The sequence below is a fragment of the Moschus berezovskii genome, chromosome 25, assembly GCF_049115385.1.
Source record: "Moschus berezovskii isolate FMDL1 chromosome 25, NW_MosBer_1.0, whole genome shotgun sequence".
Classification (NCBI taxonomy): domain Eukaryota; kingdom Metazoa; phylum Chordata; class Mammalia; order Artiodactyla; family Moschidae; genus Moschus; species Moschus berezovskii.
This window is the reverse complement of record NC_142484.1, coordinates 7,791,899-7,809,270: the sequence shown is the minus strand read 5'-3', so window position 1 is coordinate 7,809,270 and position 17,372 is coordinate 7,791,899. Positions and strand designations below refer to the sequence as shown.

At 52.7% G+C, this 17,372-nt stretch overlaps 2 protein-coding genes across 2 annotated transcripts; one reads left to right on the top strand and one right to left on the bottom strand.

The window, feature by feature from the left end:
- The first annotated feature begins 64 nt into the window (after nt 1-64).
- SAC3D1 (SAC3 domain containing 1) lies at nt 65-3,561 on the top strand. Its single transcript, XM_088832139.1, has 3 exons — nt 65-213; nt 381-961; nt 2,485-3,561. The coding sequence occupies exons 2-3, from the start codon at nt 388-390 to the stop codon at nt 2,985-2,987; spliced, it is 1,077 nt and encodes a 358-aa protein (XP_088688265.1). The 5' UTR covers nt 65-213; nt 381-387; the 3' UTR covers nt 2,988-3,561.
- NAALADL1 (N-acetylated alpha-linked acidic dipeptidase like 1) lies at nt 3,422-16,454 on the bottom strand. The gene is made up of 18 exons (XM_055415584.2): nt 16,255-16,454; nt 15,997-16,169; nt 15,793-15,914; nt 15,279-15,401; nt 9,902-10,185; nt 9,697-9,801; nt 8,588-8,673; nt 8,330-8,449; nt 6,332-6,417; nt 6,186-6,249; nt 5,912-5,979; nt 5,579-5,670; nt 5,407-5,497; nt 4,673-4,754; nt 4,419-4,589; nt 4,257-4,344; nt 4,054-4,146; nt 3,422-3,739 (listed from the first exon to the last, which is right to left on the bottom strand). Exons 1-18 carry the CDS (start codon nt 16,452-16,454, stop codon nt 3,550-3,552), a joined length of 2,238 nt encoding a protein of 745 aa, XP_055271559.2. The 3' UTR covers nt 3,422-3,549.
- Between the last annotated feature and the right edge of the window lie 918 nt (nt 16,455-17,372).

Genomic DNA, 17,372 nt, shown 5'->3' with positions numbered 1-17,372 from the left:
GGCTCCACGCCTGCCCCGCCTCTTCTGCAAAGCGATTGGTTGCGGAAGGGAACTATAAAGTGGTGCATCATGGGAGTGGTCCGACTATAGCGGTGCACTGTGATTGGGCCTAAGTGGGACCTGAACGTGAGGAACAGTGTTGGCGACGCCGAACTACAACGCAGAGGGTCTCGGGAGGCCTGCACGGAGATCTGTGGGAGGCGACGGGACTCGGTGAGGACTGCGGCGGCCAGACGGGCGGGGGAAGCTTCAGACCGGGGCGGGGAGGCGGGCCGGGAAGGTTGGCCCCGCCTTCGCCAGCCTTGGCGTGCTCTCCCGCAGAATGGGGCGAGGGGCCGCCGCTGTCCACTGGATGCTGAGCGCCCGTCCTTTCCCCCCAGCCCACCTATGCCCGCCTACGAGCTGCCCGTGGGCACGTGCCTGGACATGTGTCCGGCCGCCGAGCGCGCCCAGCGCGAAAAGGAGCGCCGCCTGCACCGCTTCGAGGTGGCGCCGGGGTGCCGCGGGGACCGGCCCCGCGCCGACCCGCAGCGCGCGGTGAAGGAGTACAGCCGGCCAGCCGCCGGGAAGATCCGGCCCCCGCCGAGTCAGCTTCGTCCGCCGCCCGTGCTGCTGGCCACCGTGCGCTACCTGGCCAGCGAGGTGGCCGAGCGCACCGACGCATCCTGCGCGGAGGTGGCCAGCTTCGTGGCGGACCGGTTGCGCGCGGTGCGGCTGGACTTGGCCCTGCAAAGCGCGAGCGACGTCGAGACGGCGTTGGTGCTGGAATCGGCTCTGGCCGTGCTGCTGGCCGTGGTGGCAAGGCTCGGACCCAGCGCGACGCACGGGCCAATGGACCCAACGTTGCTGCAAGCCCAGGTCCAGGAGAGCTTCGGTTCTCTGCGCCGCTGCTACGCGCTGGGCGCCGGTCCCCACCCCCGCCAGGCCACCTTCCAGGGCCTCTTTCTGCTGTATAACCTGGGTGAGTCAGGGTCCCCGCTGCAGAGCGGAGGCCGAGAAAAGAAGGAGAGACTTTCAAACCTGACCAGTAGCTCCCTCTCCATCTAAATGTCTCCTAAATGTGTGTCTCAGCATTGCACAAGATCCACTGAGCCCTTCCATGAACCTTCTGACCAGTCCCTTCCCTTCTCTGGGTCTCGGCTTTCTCATTATGAAAGTGGAGGGGATAGAGTTGGAATGGGACAGTTGAACCTAGATAGTGATTTTCAAGTTTTTTCTTTTAAACCTCCATTTCAGTTAGTATTGCAAAACAGCCAAGAACACATATGTCAACAAATATATGAGATAGAAGGTTCAAGACTAGATTCTTTCCTATGGATAGATGATGCTTTTTAATTAATTTGCTTAATTTAATGAAATGCTATTGACTTAACCACCCACTAATGGGTCAGTCAATCCTAAAGGAGATCAACTGTGAATATTCACTGGAAAGACTGAAGCTGAAGCTCTAGTACTTAGGCCATCTGATGTGAGGAGCCAACTCATTGGAAAAGACCCTGATGCTGGGAAAGCTGAGGGCAGGAGGAGAAGGGGGTGGCAGAGGTTGAGATGGTTAGATAGCATCACAGACTCAATGGACATGAATTTGAGCAAACTCTGGGAGACAATGGAGGACAGAGGAGCCTGGTGTGCTGTAGTCCTTTGGGTCACAAAGAGTCAGACACGACTTAGTGACTAAACAGCAAATGGGTCAGAAGCTTCAGTTTACCCAAGGTCCCTGTGTTGTTGTCATTCTCCTTGGAAGGGGAGAAGCAGAATTTGAAAAAGAAACTGCCTTACCAGGTGGACAGCAGAAGGTGTGGCAGAACCAACTCCCAAACCTTGGGGCAGCTAGGGCAGTGGAGAAAGGGCTGGGTTTCAAGTCAGAAAACTTGGATTTGATTGGGTCACCTTCTTAAATATATATGAGCTCTAGGACAGTCTCAGGCAAGTCATTAAATGATCACAGCCTCTTTCCTTCATCTGTAAACACTGCCTTACTTTATTATGAGGACCCAGACTATTTGATGGAATTCTAGAATCACTGGCAACAAATTCTGATAAGGATCAAGAAGGGGCTAAGTTAAGGGGTAGGGAGGGTGGGCTTGGCTTGGGATGGGGCGTGGTGAGAGCAGGAGCTGGTGGGGGAGGAGTGAGTTGGGGGTGGGGGCAGGCCAGAGGAGGTGGCTGAAGATTCAAGAAGGTGGGAGGGGGATGGGGGAAACCTAAGGGGATGGACTTCCCAGATGGCACCAGTGGTAAAGAACCTGCCTGCCAATGCAAGAGATGTAAGAGACAGGGATTCGGTCCCTGGGTTGGGAAGATCCCCTGGAGGAGGGCATGGCAACCCACTCCAGGATTCTTGCCTGGAGAATCCCGTGGACAGAGGAGCCTGGCAGGTTGCAGTCCATGGGGTTGCCAAGAGTCAGATACCACTGAAAGGGGATGGCATGGAAGATGGGCCTGGTTCCAGACTCAACACCCTCATTCGGATTACCCTTCCAGGCTCAGTAGAGGCCCTTCATGAGGTTCTGCAGCTGCCTGCAGCCCTGCGTTCCCGCCCGGCCCTGCGCACCACCCTGGCAGTTGACTCCGCCTTCCGGGAAGGCAATGCCGCCCGCCTCTTTCGCCTGCTCCGGACGCTGCCCTACCTTCAGAGCTGTGCTGTGCAGTGCCATGTGGGCCGTGCCCGCCGGGGAGCCCTGGCCCGCCTTGCTCGTGCTCTCAGCACCCCCAAGGGCCAGACCTTGCCCCTGGGCTTCGTGGTCCACCTGCTGGCCCTGGATGGACCCAAGGAGGCACAGGACCTGTGCCAGGCCCACGGACTACCCTTAGATGGACAGGAGAGAGTGGTGTTCCTGAGGGGTCGTTACACTGAGGAGGGACTGCCACCTGCCGGGACCTGCCAGATACTGGTGGGGAACAAACTTGGAGGGCACACTCTGGAAGACGTGGTCATGGCAGAGGAGGAAGATGAGGCTGTGGACAGACCCAGGACGGAGGTATGAAGAGGACTGTTTGGTCTCCCAGAGCCCCGAGACTGGGGCTGAAGCGCTCAGGCTTCCTTTTTCATGATTCCCACATGATACAAGGAGATACAAGGAACAACAGCTCGGCTTGATTTATTTGGGGAGGGCAGGGAGGAGTTGAGACGTGCTGGGGGCGTGGGGGAAGAGGAACCCAAACTGGACCTTGCCCTGTCCACCCTGGGTCTTAGTTGCCTTGCCGATCACTGGGGGTGGCTCTGGTGGTCTCTGAGTTGGCATCTAAGGTTGGCATTATGTGTCCCGTCTCCACCCACCTGCTACCAAGAGCAGTTGGTTTTGCCATTCCCCTCATCCCTGTCTCCTGTTCACTCTGCCAACCACGATCCAGCAAGAAGGAAATTTTCATCTGGCGCTTGCCACTCCCTTCAAGCGTCCACACCTGTGGGACCCTCAGAAGTTTAAGAGGGTCCTGTGGTCGTGCCCTTTCCTAGCATGAAGGGAGATGGGGACACACTCAAAGACAACTGGAGGAGGAGAGGGTAGGCTAGAGAGTGGGGGTGGGAACTGGAGGATGAGGGCGGGGTCAGAGGTCAGCCACGGGCCTCAGGGTGGCTGCCGCGCCCTCCAGGGCTGCCACCACGATGCTGAGCTGTCTCTGCACCTCATCCCAGGCTGTGGGACGGTCGTGGCCTGTGTTCTCGGCCTGCGAATAGGCATTGGACAGGCCGGGGAACGTGGCCACAGAGCCGGTGCGGGGTGCCCAGAGCACATGGCTGAAGGGGGAAATGGGGGAGGATCAAGGTCATGCAGGGGCCAAGAATGGGCAGAGCTGCAGCCTGCAACAGCTCCTGTATACAGCTGGGGACAAAAGCACCTCTCTGCTGGTAGTGGGAGGAGATGTAGGCTCTAGTCCCAGGGTGACCTTAACTGATTTACCTACCCCCTCTTTGAGCCTGACTTCCCAGCCATCTCAAGGGACTGCGTTGTGCCCTAAAGGCCAGCAAAAGTGACATTCTCCTCCCTCGGGTGGGTGCCCACTGCCCAGCCTCATCTCACCGCGCCTCCCAAGAGCTTTGGACAGGCTCACCTGTAGTAGCGTTCTTCCGGGAAGGCTTGTGAGCTCAGGAAGGTCCGTTCCAAGAGCATCAGCTGGTCATTGATCATCCGCACCTGCAGGGGACTAAGGGTGACCAGACCCTCTGGTCACCCTACAGCCAGCAGCCCAGCTGCCAGCCTGCATCCTGCCCTGGATTCTGCCCTCCCAGACACCTGCTTGCAACCCTTGCTTACTTGGGGGTGCCCTCCTGCAGTGTTGCAATGCGTTGGTTGAATGACGTGGCTGCCCCCTCAAACTTCTCCACTGCGGTCACCAAAGGTCCTGTGGGGGAACACCCAGCATCTTAGCCCTGGGGGCACAAGGCTCCCCATGCCTCGATATCGGGGTCTCCGTACCGAGGCTGATATTGTGCTGCTCCAATAGGACACTGAGGTTCTCGGCAGCCTGCAGGAAGCTGCGGAGGGTCTCGCTGTAGTCACTGACGTTAAGAGGCAGGAAGAGGCTGTCACTGAGCCGGAGAAGCACGTTTCCCGCGGTCTGGGCCACGGCCTGATGGCTGCTGAAACCTGGCGGGCAGGGCGACAAGGCCAGGCTCAGCCTTCAGCCCCGCCTCCTTCCACTGCAGGAGACCCTTTGCCCCCTTCCTCACCAGGGTCCAAAAACTTGTCCACGTAATCAAAGGTGTCAAAGGCTGTGTGGTAGGTGGGGTAGATCCGGGCTGAGGTCTTGCTCTGAGGAAACAAGACCCACGGGTGACAAGCTTGGGATGAGAAATGGAAGGAGGAGTTCAATGTAGAGCCATATCTCGCATCAGTTGTCAGCACATCTGTGAGGCAGGTTCTCGGGTTCCCACTTTACAGAGGAGGAAATGGGCTCAGAGAGGTTAAGTAACCTTCCTGACATCACACAACTAATAAGTGGCAGAGCTGGGTCAGGTGCCAGTTTCCCGTTTCACATTAAGAAGAACCTGAGGCTTTGCAGTCAGACAGGAGGATTCAAATCCCAGCTCCACCACTCAGGAGCAGAGTGGCCATGCAGGGGAGAAAGGGTATTTTCTGTTTTTTAATCTACTCAGACAAATGTTTTTTCACATTGTAAGATGTCTGAAATCAGGATGCTTCTTACAGTCAATGTCATCCAGAAATCAACTGACCATGTATTTTTTCCCTCCTGAATAATGCATATCATAACAGTGCATCTTATACTCAGTGGTGTCTTAAATTTGATAAAATAACATAGATGAGGATGAACATGCTCAAGAGAGGATATTGAGGTAGCACAACTACTGAGGGATGGATGCAGTTTGCACAGGAGCAGCCCGAGGGAGAGCAGGGGGCTAGTGCAGCAAAGTCCCGGGCTGGGGACTAAGGGCTGCCCACTTACCCGGTCATAGGTGTAGGCGATGTCCATGGAGGAGATGCCCAGGAAGTGAATGAAGGGGGCATAGTCGCTGCCAGCGCCCAGAGTCCCCAGACTATGGGAAGGAATATGGTCAGGCTGCAGGGCACTGGGCCAGCTCACCAGGCAGGGATCCCCATCCCGGCCCCGGGCTCACCTGGGGACCAGGCCGTACACGGGGCTGCTACGGTTGTAATATCGGATCCAATTGTCATAGATGCTGAGACCGCTGGAGCCCGGTGCGGAGATCTGAGTGGAGGGGAATCTAGTCTGCGGCTGGCCCCTCCCCAGGTCCAACAACCAGGCAGGTCCTACGCACCACCCACCAGGGTCTCCAGCCCTTGCACAATCCTGCAGGTCCTACAAGCCCCTCCCCGCAGCCTCAGTCCCACCCCCCGCCCCTCTCCGAAGTATCAGCTCCGCCTACCCCGTGTAGCCCCGCCCCCGACAAGCCTCCTCCCGCCCCGCTCCCAGCCCCTCCCCTTTCCACCTGTTTGGCAGCGGAGAAGACGACGCTTTGGATCGGGGGCGTGCCCTGCACCCTGAGGGTGGCATTGGCTGTGAGAGGATCCAAAAAAGTGAAAGTGAAGTCGTGTCCGACTCTGCGACCCCGTGGACTGTAGCCTACTACGCTCCTCTGTCCATGGGATTTTCCCAGCAAGAGTACTGGAGTGGGTTGCCATTTCCTTCTCCAAGGAAGACTCTATTCGGGCCCCGCCCTTCCGTGTCCCCACTCCCCAAGTCATCCCCGCCGCCCCTCATACCAAACACTGATATGTCCACATTGATGTAGGCCACGGCGCGCTCCTGCAGCTTGCTGAAGAACTCCTGCAGGTGGACGCGACCACGTCAGCCCCGCGCGGCCCGCCCGGGGAATCCCCTCGCGCGCCCACCTGCGGGGCTCACTCACCTCCGTGAATTCTGTGGAGCCGATGAGCCCAAACTCCTCTGCCCCCCAGCTCGCAAACACGATTGATCTGCGGGGACGCCAGGTGCCTGGGGAGGGGAATAAAGTACTGGAGGGCAAGATCCTTCAGATCTCGGGGTGGCTTAGGGGGAAAGTTGGGCATGTGGATGGGAGAGAGGGCTGGAACCCACAGGGCAGCTGGCAATTGGAGGTAGGTCTTGGCACCTCCCCGGCCAAACCTTCGCTGAGGCTCCACCCTCTTTTTACCAGGGCCTCTCCTCTGCTTTGACACCCCCAACTTCCCCCCCCACCCCCACACCAATCTCCTTCAGTCCCGTGGTCCGTTCTGCCAGAATGCCCTGCCCCTCTCTTCTCTCTGGGTGTGATGATTGGAGATCCCCTAACTCTCTTCCTGGCATCTTATGCAAAACTGGCCTCTACTCCTATTCATTTAGTGATGAAACACTCACGTTGTCCTTAGAGCCTTCTCCATATTGAGCCAGTCCTTACAAGAAGGTCTTGAAAGACAGACTCTCATTGTCTCCATTGACGAAATGGAGCCACAGAGAGGTTTAATGACTTGCCCAGGATTACACAGCTGGTAGGCAGCAGAGCCAGAGTTCAAATTCAGGGTCTGGCTCCAGAATTCAGGGGCTTAACCAACGCCCCACATCGCTCTCGTAGCCTCCTGCAGGCTGGCTCCCATCTCCAGTCTCATGCCCTCACTGCTCTTGCCACAGTCCTCAGTCACCTCCTGGAAGCCTCGGAGTCCTTGCTTGCCCCTCACCTCCTTCAGATTCCCCTCACCCTCCACGGCACTGTGTGCTCTGGGCTGTACTCCCATCTCTGGCTGCAACTCAGTCCCCTTTGATCATTTCTCATCTTTTTGTTTTAAATCACGATTTTTTTAAGTATAAAATGATTACATGCTTTGAATGGAAAGTTCCCACACTTTTTTCTGCCCAAAATGCATAAGCTGAATCTAATCCGGACAGTCAACAAACTAAATATCAGGATCATGAAAGAAAAAACAGCTAAGAAACTATTTCAGACGACCCATGCGATTACTACACGTGCAACCTGTGCTCCTGGACTGACTCTTGGGCCAGAACATTCTTTTGCTCTAAATGTTATTGGAGGGACTTCCCTGGTGGCCTAGTGGTTAAGAATCCATCTTCCAGGGGACACAAGTCTGATCCCTGGCCGGGGAACTAAGATCTCACATGCCTTGGTGTAACTAAGCCCTGTGCTGCACAAGAAAGGCCTGCACGTTGCAACCAGAGAAAGCCCTCGAGGGGCAGTGAAGACCCAGAACAGCCAAACTGTAAATAAATAATTTTTGAAAGTTTTTGGAACAATTGGAAAAAGATTTTAATTTTCTGATTCTGATCATTGTAGCGTGGTTATGAAAGAAAATGTCCCTATTTTTAGGAAATACACAGCTCTGCCACCTGGTGCAGCCACTCTTTCCCACCTGTATCCCCACCCCCACCTGGAACTGCCACCTCCCTGAGCTCTGGCTTCCACCTGGAAAGCCCGGTAGATATTTTTCCTAATAGCACTTTTCATAGTTGTCGTTTCAGTCAGAATTCTGGGGTTCTCTGGGGGGACGTCCAGTGCCTAGAGCTGGCCTGGCACACAGTAGGCATGGCTGAAATGTTTGTGGAGTTAACGACTGTCTGTCCCCCTGCCTCAACCAAGCTGAGGCTCCCCGAGGGCAGAGCCTGGGCACGGTCTTGCTCGCGACCACACCTGATCTCGCTTCACTGGAGGGGTGCAGAAGTCCCTCAGAAGGTATTGCAAGAGTTCCCTGTACCGCATTGGGCTATTTGAGCGAAGCCAGGGCTAGTGTCATACATGTCTGCCCCCAGGGCCCTTAGGCTTGGGCACAGGCGAATGCGAGAGTGGAGGGGGTGTCAGCGCCCAAAATTCAGAGAGGGCTAGGTTTAGGTGCCCTCTTGGGGAGCGAGTCCCTGGACCGGGGCAGGGCGGCCCGCTCACCCTTTTTCAGCAGAGTCCCCAGGACGCGGGAGAGCTCCAGGAGGACGGCAGTACCAGTGCTGGGGTCCACAGCCCCGTGAACCCAGCTGTCCCGGTGGTTTCCATATAGCACATAGCGGTCTGGCAAGAGGAGCAGAGTCAGAAACCTCAGAGGAGCAAAGGTGGGCGGGGCAGCCAGGCGGGGCCGAGGGGCGTGGTCAGCGGCTCCCAGGGTTGGGCGGGGTCCTGGGGGCGCCGGAGCCGAGAGGCGGCACTCACCTGGCTCCACAGCCCCGCGGATGATCCCCAGGACGTTGGAGGAGTTCCGCAGCTCCAGGCGGTTGTGGACACTCACGTTCACCTGGCTGGAGGGGGACAGGAGTCTTGGCACCACCCACTCCCCACTCCAAAATGCAGGAAAACCTGAGGCCCAGAGTCAGAAAGGAACCTGGCAAAGTCACCTACTTGGAAATACCAGGAGAGAGAGCGAGGCTAGAGCCCAGCTCTTCCAACTCCAGTTCTCCTTTGTACTCACTTGGTTACTGGATACTTAGTGTATGTCAGCATCGTGCCAGCTCTGGGCAATGGCTGAGACAGACATGGACCCCACCCTCGTGGGATCTCCCTCTCCTGGAGCAGCCAGACCCCAAGGAAGTGAGCAACTGCAGGCAGCAAAGGAGCTTGGGGTGACACGGATAAGATGCCTGGTGGCAGGTGGGGTGTTAGGGCAGGCCAGGAATGGCAGAGCTTGGGGAAGGGTGTTCCATCAGGCAGAACAGCAAGTCCAGAGGCCCTGATTTGGGAAGGAGCTTGGTGTGTTCAAGAGAGGGGGTGGCTGGAGAACAGAGGTCCAAGGTGAGGTTGGGGGACTCCACAGAGACTTGTGGGGCACACAACTGATCCACAGGCTTCCCCAGGACAAGACAGGTATTTTGGAATCAAGGAGGGGTTGGGAGAGAGGAGAAAGGGAAGGGCCAGGCCTCGAAATGAGCAAAGAGGAAGCCCAGGGTCAGGGAAGCATAACCGACTTCCCTGGTTGTCCAGTGGTCAAGAATCCGCTTTGCAATGCAAGGGATACTGATTTGATCCCTGGTCCAGGAAGACGCCGTGTGCCATGGAGCAGCTGAGTCTGTGAGCCACAACTACTGAGCCCACATCTACTAAAGCCCACATGCTCGCAAGCCTGTGCTTGGCAACAAGAGAAGCCACAATGAGAAGCCAGCACGCCACAACTAGAGCCCAGCCCCTGATTGTCGCAATGAGAGAAATTCTACTACAGCAACGAAGACCCAGCTCGGCCAAAAAACAAATAAATAAATACATAAAAAAAAAAAAGCATAACAAGGGAAGAGAATGGGAGTGTTGGGGGAGGAGGGGCTCCATCTTACCTGTCTTCTGGGAAGATAGAATTCGACCGGAAGCCTGGCCCCAAATTGTAGTCACAGCCCAGTCCTCCCTGCCAGTCAGCGGGCGCTAAGTTTCCTCCAAGGTTACTGGGGAAGAGGGGGAGGCCCTTCAGAGGAAGGACGTGGGGGTTGAAGTTGGGGGGCCACCACCAGAGAGTGGGCAGGAGACCCCAGGGCACAAGCTCACCAGAGAAGGACTTGTGCATCCTCGAAGCCAATGGGCTGAATGGGAATTGGAGGAAATCCAGAGGCATTGTCGGAGTTTAAGCGGAAGGAGTAGGGCCTAGCTGGAAGGTAAGGAGTCAAGGGGTCCCCAAAATACTCGAAGTAGGAGCCTCGCTCCACGCCTGAGGGAGGCAGGCACCAGGAGTGTGGGAAGGTCTCGTTCGGCAAGCTCTTCCCGTCGTTGATGTCTTTGGGGTCCGTGTACACTAGCACTCCAGCCACTCCGTACTTGGCAGCATTCACAGCCTGCAGGAAGCAGAGGAGGCTGTGTTTAGGGAAGGGCAGTGAAAAGGGGGCACATCTCACATTGCTCCTCTTCCTCCTTTCACCACTGTGGAAGCCAGGACAGGTCTGTCTTCCTACCAGCAAGGTGACTCTTACACAAGTCATTTGTTGCAGTGCTGCTTGAGACAGCAGAAGACTGTTGAGTGTAGCCAACGGCTCCTCAGGGGGGCCATTAAACTGAGGTACGCTGCAGTGGAGTAACACGCAGCTGTATGAAGGAGGGAGAAGGTGCTCGTACACCCCATTCATATAAGCATTATTCATAGCAGCCAGAAGACAGAAACAACGCAGCTGTCCACACTGGTGTACAGATAAGCAAAAGCTAGTATATAGCATGCAATCGGAAATTTCTCAGTCTTAAAAAGGAGTGAAGCTCTGACACATCAATGAACCTCAAAACACTGTGCTAAGTGAAGTAAGCCAGACACAAAAAGACAAATATTGCATGATTCCTCTTATGTGAGGTACCTAGAATAGGCCAAGAAAGTCAAATAGAGGTTACTAGGGGCTGCAGAGGGAGAATAAGAGTGTTAAATGGGTACAGAGTTTCACGTGGAACCATGAAAGCAACCTGGAAATGGGTCGAAGTGATGGCTGCGTGACACTGTGAATGTTCTTAATGCAATTGCAACTCACATTTAAAAAACAGTTCACCAGGCTTCCCTAGTGGCTCAGTGGTAAAGAATCTGCCTGCCAATGCAGGGTATATGGGTTCGATCCTTGAACTAGGAAGATCCCACATGCCTCGGAGAAACTAAGCCCGTGTGCCACATCTGTTGAGCCTGTGCCTTAAAGCCCAGAAGCTGCAATAAGAGAAGTTACTGTAATGAGAAGCTGTGTTCACTGCAACCAGAGAAAAGCCCTCACAGCAACGAAGACCCATTAAAGAATGGTTAACATGGTAAAGTTTATGTTACACATATTTTAAGTCAATGAAAACAAAACAGTACATTAAAAAAGAAGATCAAGGACAGAGTTTATGTACCACTTGAGAATGATCTCCAGGATGACTTTTTGTTTGTTTGTTTTTTGCCAGGCTGAGTGGCTTTTGGGATCTTAGTTTCTGACCAGGGATGGAACTCGGGCCCCCTGCAGTAGAAGCAAGTAGTCCTAACTGCTGGGCCACCAGGGAATTTCCTCTAAGATATATTAAGATGAAAAGAGCGCAGTTCAGAACAGTGGGTACTGTATGATAACTTTTATATTAAAAAAGAGAAAGAAATGAGAATATACCTTCATATGTTCTTCTTCCCAAGGAAACTCTGGATCATGTTCCATAAACAAACAAAGCTACCTCTTTGGAGGGTGGCATTATGAGAAAACTTTTTTTCATTCTATACTTTTTTTAACTGAGTTTCGTTGTCTGTATCATTTTACCACACCTGTTCCCCTTTCCTTTCTTTTTTTTCCCCACCGGCTCTTATCCAGGGCACTTCTTTTATGTATGTATGTATGTATTTATTTTTACTTTTAGAATTGTGATGAGAGGGCTTCTGGTTCAAAACAGTGGATTAGAAGGATATGCACTCATCTCCTCCCACGAGAGCACCAAAATTACAACTATCTGTTGAACAACCATCAACAGGAGGATGCTGGAACCCATCAAAAAAAGATACACTGCTTCCAAAGACAAAGAAGATGCTGCAATGAGAGGGTCGGAGGGGCACAATCACAACTAAATCAAATCCTACACCCGCCGTGTGGGTGACCCCCAAACTGAAGCACAGAATACCGAAGAAGCTCTCCACCGTCATGAAGGTTCTGAGCCCCACGTCGGGCCTCCCAGCCTGGGGGTCTGACAAAGGGGCTGGGACCCCCAGGGAATCTGACCTTGAAGGCCAGCAGGATTTGGTTATGGGAGCTCCACAGGACTGGGTGAAACAGACCCCAGTCTTGGAGGGCACAGACAAAATCTGTGGCACCAAGACCCAGAGGGAAGGAGCGGTGACCCCACGGAGACTGAACCACGTGCTAGAATTGCAGGGTCTCCTGCAGAGGCGTGGGTCAGCGGGGGCTCACCACAGGGATGGGGGCACTGGCAATAGCACTCCTGGAAGGCCCCCCTTCATATAAGCTGTCTTGGAGGTTGCTGTTAACCCTATCATAGAGCCCATAGGCCGGCCAAACAACTAACAGGGAGGGAGTGCAACCCCACCCATCAGCAGATAATTGGATTAAAGCTTTACTGAGCACAGCCCTGCCCACCAGAGCAAGACTCAGTCCCTCCCATAAGGAAGCTTACACAAAACTCTTAGCCTCTTCCTTCAGAGGACAGACAAAAGAAGCTAGGAGAACCACAATTGGTTAGAACAAAAACCACATTACAGAAAGTTAATCAGGATGAAAAAACAAAAAGTTACATCCCAGATGAAGGGACAAGATAAAGCTCCAGAAAAATTAAGTGGAGTTAGGTTACCTTCCAGAAAAATAATTCAGAATAATGATAGTGAAGATGATCCAGGGTCTTGGGAAAATAATGGAGAAGATGCAAGAAACTAGAAGAACTAAAGAACAAAGAAACAGAGATGAATAATACACTATAAAGAATCAATAGCAGAATAATTGAGGCAGAAGAACAGATAAATGACCTGGAGGATAGAATGTGGAAATCACTGCCAGAGAATAGAATATAGAAAAAAGAATGAAAAAAAAAGAAAAGAAAAGAAAACAGCCTAAGAGACCTCTGGGACAACATTAAAGGCACCAACAATTGTATTATAGGGATCCCAGAAAGAGAAGAAAGAGAAAAGACCTGAGAAAATATTTTGACAAGATAATAGCTGAAAACTTCCCTAACACGGGAAAGGAAATAGTCAACCAAGTCCAGGAAGCACAGAGATAAATCCAGGATAAATCCAAGGAGGAACACACTGAAGCACATAGTAATCAAACTGACAAAAATTAAAGACAAAGATAAAATATTAAAAGCAACAAGGGAGGAACTTCTCTGGTGGTTCAGGGGCCAGGGCCCCTCGTTCCCAATGCACGGGGCCCAGGTTAGACCCCTGGTCAGGGAACAAAGATCCCGCATGCCACAACTAAGAGTTTGCATACAGAAACTAAAGATCCCATATACTACAGTGAAAACTGAAGATCTCATCTACTTCAACTAAGACCTGGGCTGCCAAATAAGTAAATATTATATATATATTTTAAAAAGCAACAAGGGGAAATTGACAAATAACATACATGGGAACTCCCATCAGGTTATCAGCTGATTTCTCAACAGAAACTCTACAAGCCAGAAGGGAATGGCATGATATATTTAAAGTGATGAAAGGGAAGAACCTACAGCCAAGACTACTATACTCTCAAAGACTCTCATTCCTATTGATGGAGAAATCAAAATCTTTCCAGACAAGCAAGAGTTAAGAGAACTCAGCACCACCAAACCAGCTTTACAACAAATGCTAAAGGAACTTCTCTAGGTAGGAAACACAAGAGAAGGAAACTATGTACAGAAAATACACCCAAGACAATTAAGAAAATGGTAATAGGATCATACATGTCAGTAATAACCTTAAATGTAAATGGATTAAATGCACCAACCAAGAGACTGGCTGGGTGGCTGAAAACATGTGCAGGTATGCACTTCCACTTACTGCATCCCTCTGCTTGACCCCTCAAATTGTATGTAATTATTTTATATTGTTAGAAAGTTAGAAAGTGAAGTCACTCAGTCGTGTCCGACTCTTTGCGACGCCATGGACTGTAGCCTACCAGGCTACTCCGTCCATGGGATTCTCCAGGCAAAAATACTGGAGTGGGTTGCCATTTCTTTCTCCAGGGGATCTTCCTGACCCAGGGATGGAATCCAGGTCTCCCGCATTGCAGGCAGAAGCTTTATATTGTTAGGTTAATCATATTCTCATTATGGCTTGCAATTATAATCTTTTATTTTTTTCTAGCTATTGATTCTGAAAACTGATAAATATGTTTTACTACTGTAGAAAAAAACTGTGATGAATACACATAACATAAAATTTAGTATCTAAGTGTACAGTTCAGGGACTAGATCCCACATGCCACAACTGAGTTCGCATTCTGCAGCTACTGAGTGCCACAACTAAGTCCCAGGACAGCCAAACAAACAAATACTAAAAAAAAAGAAAAAAAAGAGTACAGTCCAGTGGCATTAAGTACATTCCTATTATTGTGCTACCATCACCTCCATTTATCTCCAGAACTCTCTTCATTTTGCAAATTTGAAGCTCTTAACCCACTAAACACTAACTCCCTAGTCCCATCTCTTGTTATATACATTTTTATATTTAAAATAAGTAAGTAAATAAACATTTAAAAACCATAGACAGGGCTTCCCTAGTAGTCCAGTGATTAAGAATCTGCCTTGCAATGCAGGGGACACTGGTTTAAACCCTGGTCTGGAAGATTGCACGTGCAGCAGGGCAAGTAAGCCCTTGAGCCACAACTGTGGAGCCTGTGCATTGCAACCACTGAAGCTCGAGTGCCCTGGGGTTGGTGCTAGACAAAAGGAGTAGCCACGTGCACCACAATGAAGAATAGCCTCCCACCCTGTTCTTGCAACTAGAGAAAGCCCGTATCAAACAACCATGACCCAGTGCAGCCAAAAATAAAATTAATAAATAAAATAATAATAAATAGCAATAGGCATGGAATCCTCCATCAAAAGTCTGTATTGAAAAGAAGCAAACTGGTGGGTGGGAGGGGACAACAGGAGGGATTTAAGTCAGATATTCAGGAGAACTACTTCATAGGAGGACTTAGAATTCCAGAATATGAAAGCTGAAATTTTTTCCCAATTCCTTTATTTCCCAAGGCTCAGGGACGTTGTGGGAGGCACCCACGGTTACAAAGCACATAAGTATTCTTTGGGCCTACCCATGGACTAGAACCTGGGTGGACGGAGTCCCACAGCAGCCATCGTGGGTGGAAGGAGGAATCACCCCCTCTTCTGCCCCAAGCCCAGGGCTTGGTGCCCCACTCAGCACTGCTCATCCCCTGCCCCTCACTCCTCCTGTCCACTGCCGGCCCCTCTCCCCACCCAGCCCCTCGCACTTGGGGTTGCTGCTTACCTTAGCCCCGCGCCCTACACCCCCATAGCGGGTCAAGGCAATGCTGTCTTGGAGTTTTACTTCCTTTCTCTGTAGTTCCTTGAAGTCTTCTTCTGAGCCCTGGTTGGCATAGACGAGGGGGCCCTGTTCCCAAGAGAAGGTGACTTAGAACCAGGCCCAGGAAAGAGAGGGAAAGGCTGAATGGCTGGATGAAGGATTTAGATCCCGTCCCCTCACCTCACCCAGAGCTTCTCAGCTCCCCAAGACCAAGTCACACCTGGTTTTCTCTGTGCTCTGTGTCCAGGTACCCTGTATCAGGCCAGGCCTGGAGCAGGGCCCATTAGTGTTTGTTGAATGACTAAGTGATGGGCAAAAGGAGTGGTAATGGAGGGTGGAAGTGAGTAAATTCTGGGGGGGCCTGAGCCCCAGTTGAGGCACTTTTCTTAACAGCCCCTGGGGTCAGGATGGGAGCAGCTGAGGTGGGAACAAGGGGGAGTTGGGCCATGGCACTGGGGAGGGGGCATCCCAGGCCCACCTGTGGGGTTCCGGGGGGAGCATAGGCAGCATAGGGTGGCACCACATTGGGGTCCCCCTGCTCCCCAGTCACGTTCTCTTCACTGTGTCGGCAGGAGAAGAGGATGGCCCCAGTGGAGTTCACTGTTGAGAGAGGGTGGTGTTGGGGCGGGGCCCGGCAGCTCCCCCAGCCCACAGGCATCCCTGAGCCAGAGCCGGAACTCACCCACATCCACGCGGTTGGGCTGCTCTCCGTTGGGGAAGGACAGCAGCACTTCGTACTCGGTGGTCCCGGCTGAGTCCAGGCCTGACTCCGGGTCCTGCCAGCGCTGCAGCAGCAGCTGCACCAGCGCCTCATCCCGGGGGCTGGTGGCCAGATGCGGCTCCTTGGAGAACTCTCTGCAGGATGGGCAAGAGAGGGGTGGGTCCAGGGTCAGGGAGGGGCCTCTGGCACACGGGAGAAGCGCAAAGGCAGGCCTCTCACCTAAGGTTCTCCCGGATCCTGTTGGCATCTAGCTGTTCCATGAGCGTCTCGAGGATCTTCATGTCCAGGTCCTGGGAGGCTGAGGCACTGGGGGCTGGCGAGTCAGCCCCCTTGGGGATGGCAAAGTGACCCACAATGATCCCCAGCCCCAAGAGGGCAGCGGCCCCCACCACCCCTCCCAGCACCTTCACCCACTGCATTCTGTGGAATCTTGGCCAGCTCAGTGGCCTCCTTATAGATGGGGCCTCTGGATACAGATCCAGTTAACCATTATCTAATGTGCGGCCCTGCCCTTTGGTCACTATTTGGCAGAGAAAGGAAGGAACGTCCCAAGGAAGGGCCAACAGCTCCTTACATCCACCTTGATTTCTGCAGCATTTACTTGGAAGAGACCCCCGAGGGGCAGCAGATCCACACGTGGACACTGAGGCTTGGAGATGGGCAAAGTCTCACCCACTGTCTGCCAGTAAAAGAGGCCAGGCCAGGACTAGAACTCAGAGCCCCTGTCTCCAGAGCAGGGCTGGCCCTGCCACCAGCCACCCTGGCCTCTGGTTCCTCAGTGTCACTTGATCTCTAGCCCATCCAGCCCTGGCTCCTTGAGTAGGTTTCAAGTTCAAACCCCATCCTTTGCTAGACATTAGCTGTATGACCTTAGACAATTCACTTAGTGTCTCTGAACCCCTTTTCTTAGCTGTAAAAATGGGATAATATAATAGAATCAATTTCACAGAACTGGGGTGCTATTTTTAGTAAACAAGGCCACATCTGTAAAAATGTCTAGCCTGGTGTTAGACCTATAGCGGGAACTCAGTATATTTTAGCCATTTCTGCCTCATCTGAACCCCCTAAAAATGCTAAGCCTAGAGCTAAAGGAAGAAGAGAGGCCCAGAAGAACTCTCTGTATCTGTCCCACAGGGATCTGAGCTTACGGAAGGAAGTGGGACTCTTAAAATGAAAACTCTTCTAGAGGACAGAGCTGGGATGCCCACACTTTCTTATAAGGTGCCCTCCTCCTCCTCCATCACCCCGACTGTGTCAGGAATCATCCATCTCCACCCATTCATTTATTCGTTCCTGCACTCTTAACTGCCAGTATCTTTCATTTACTCAGTCCTATG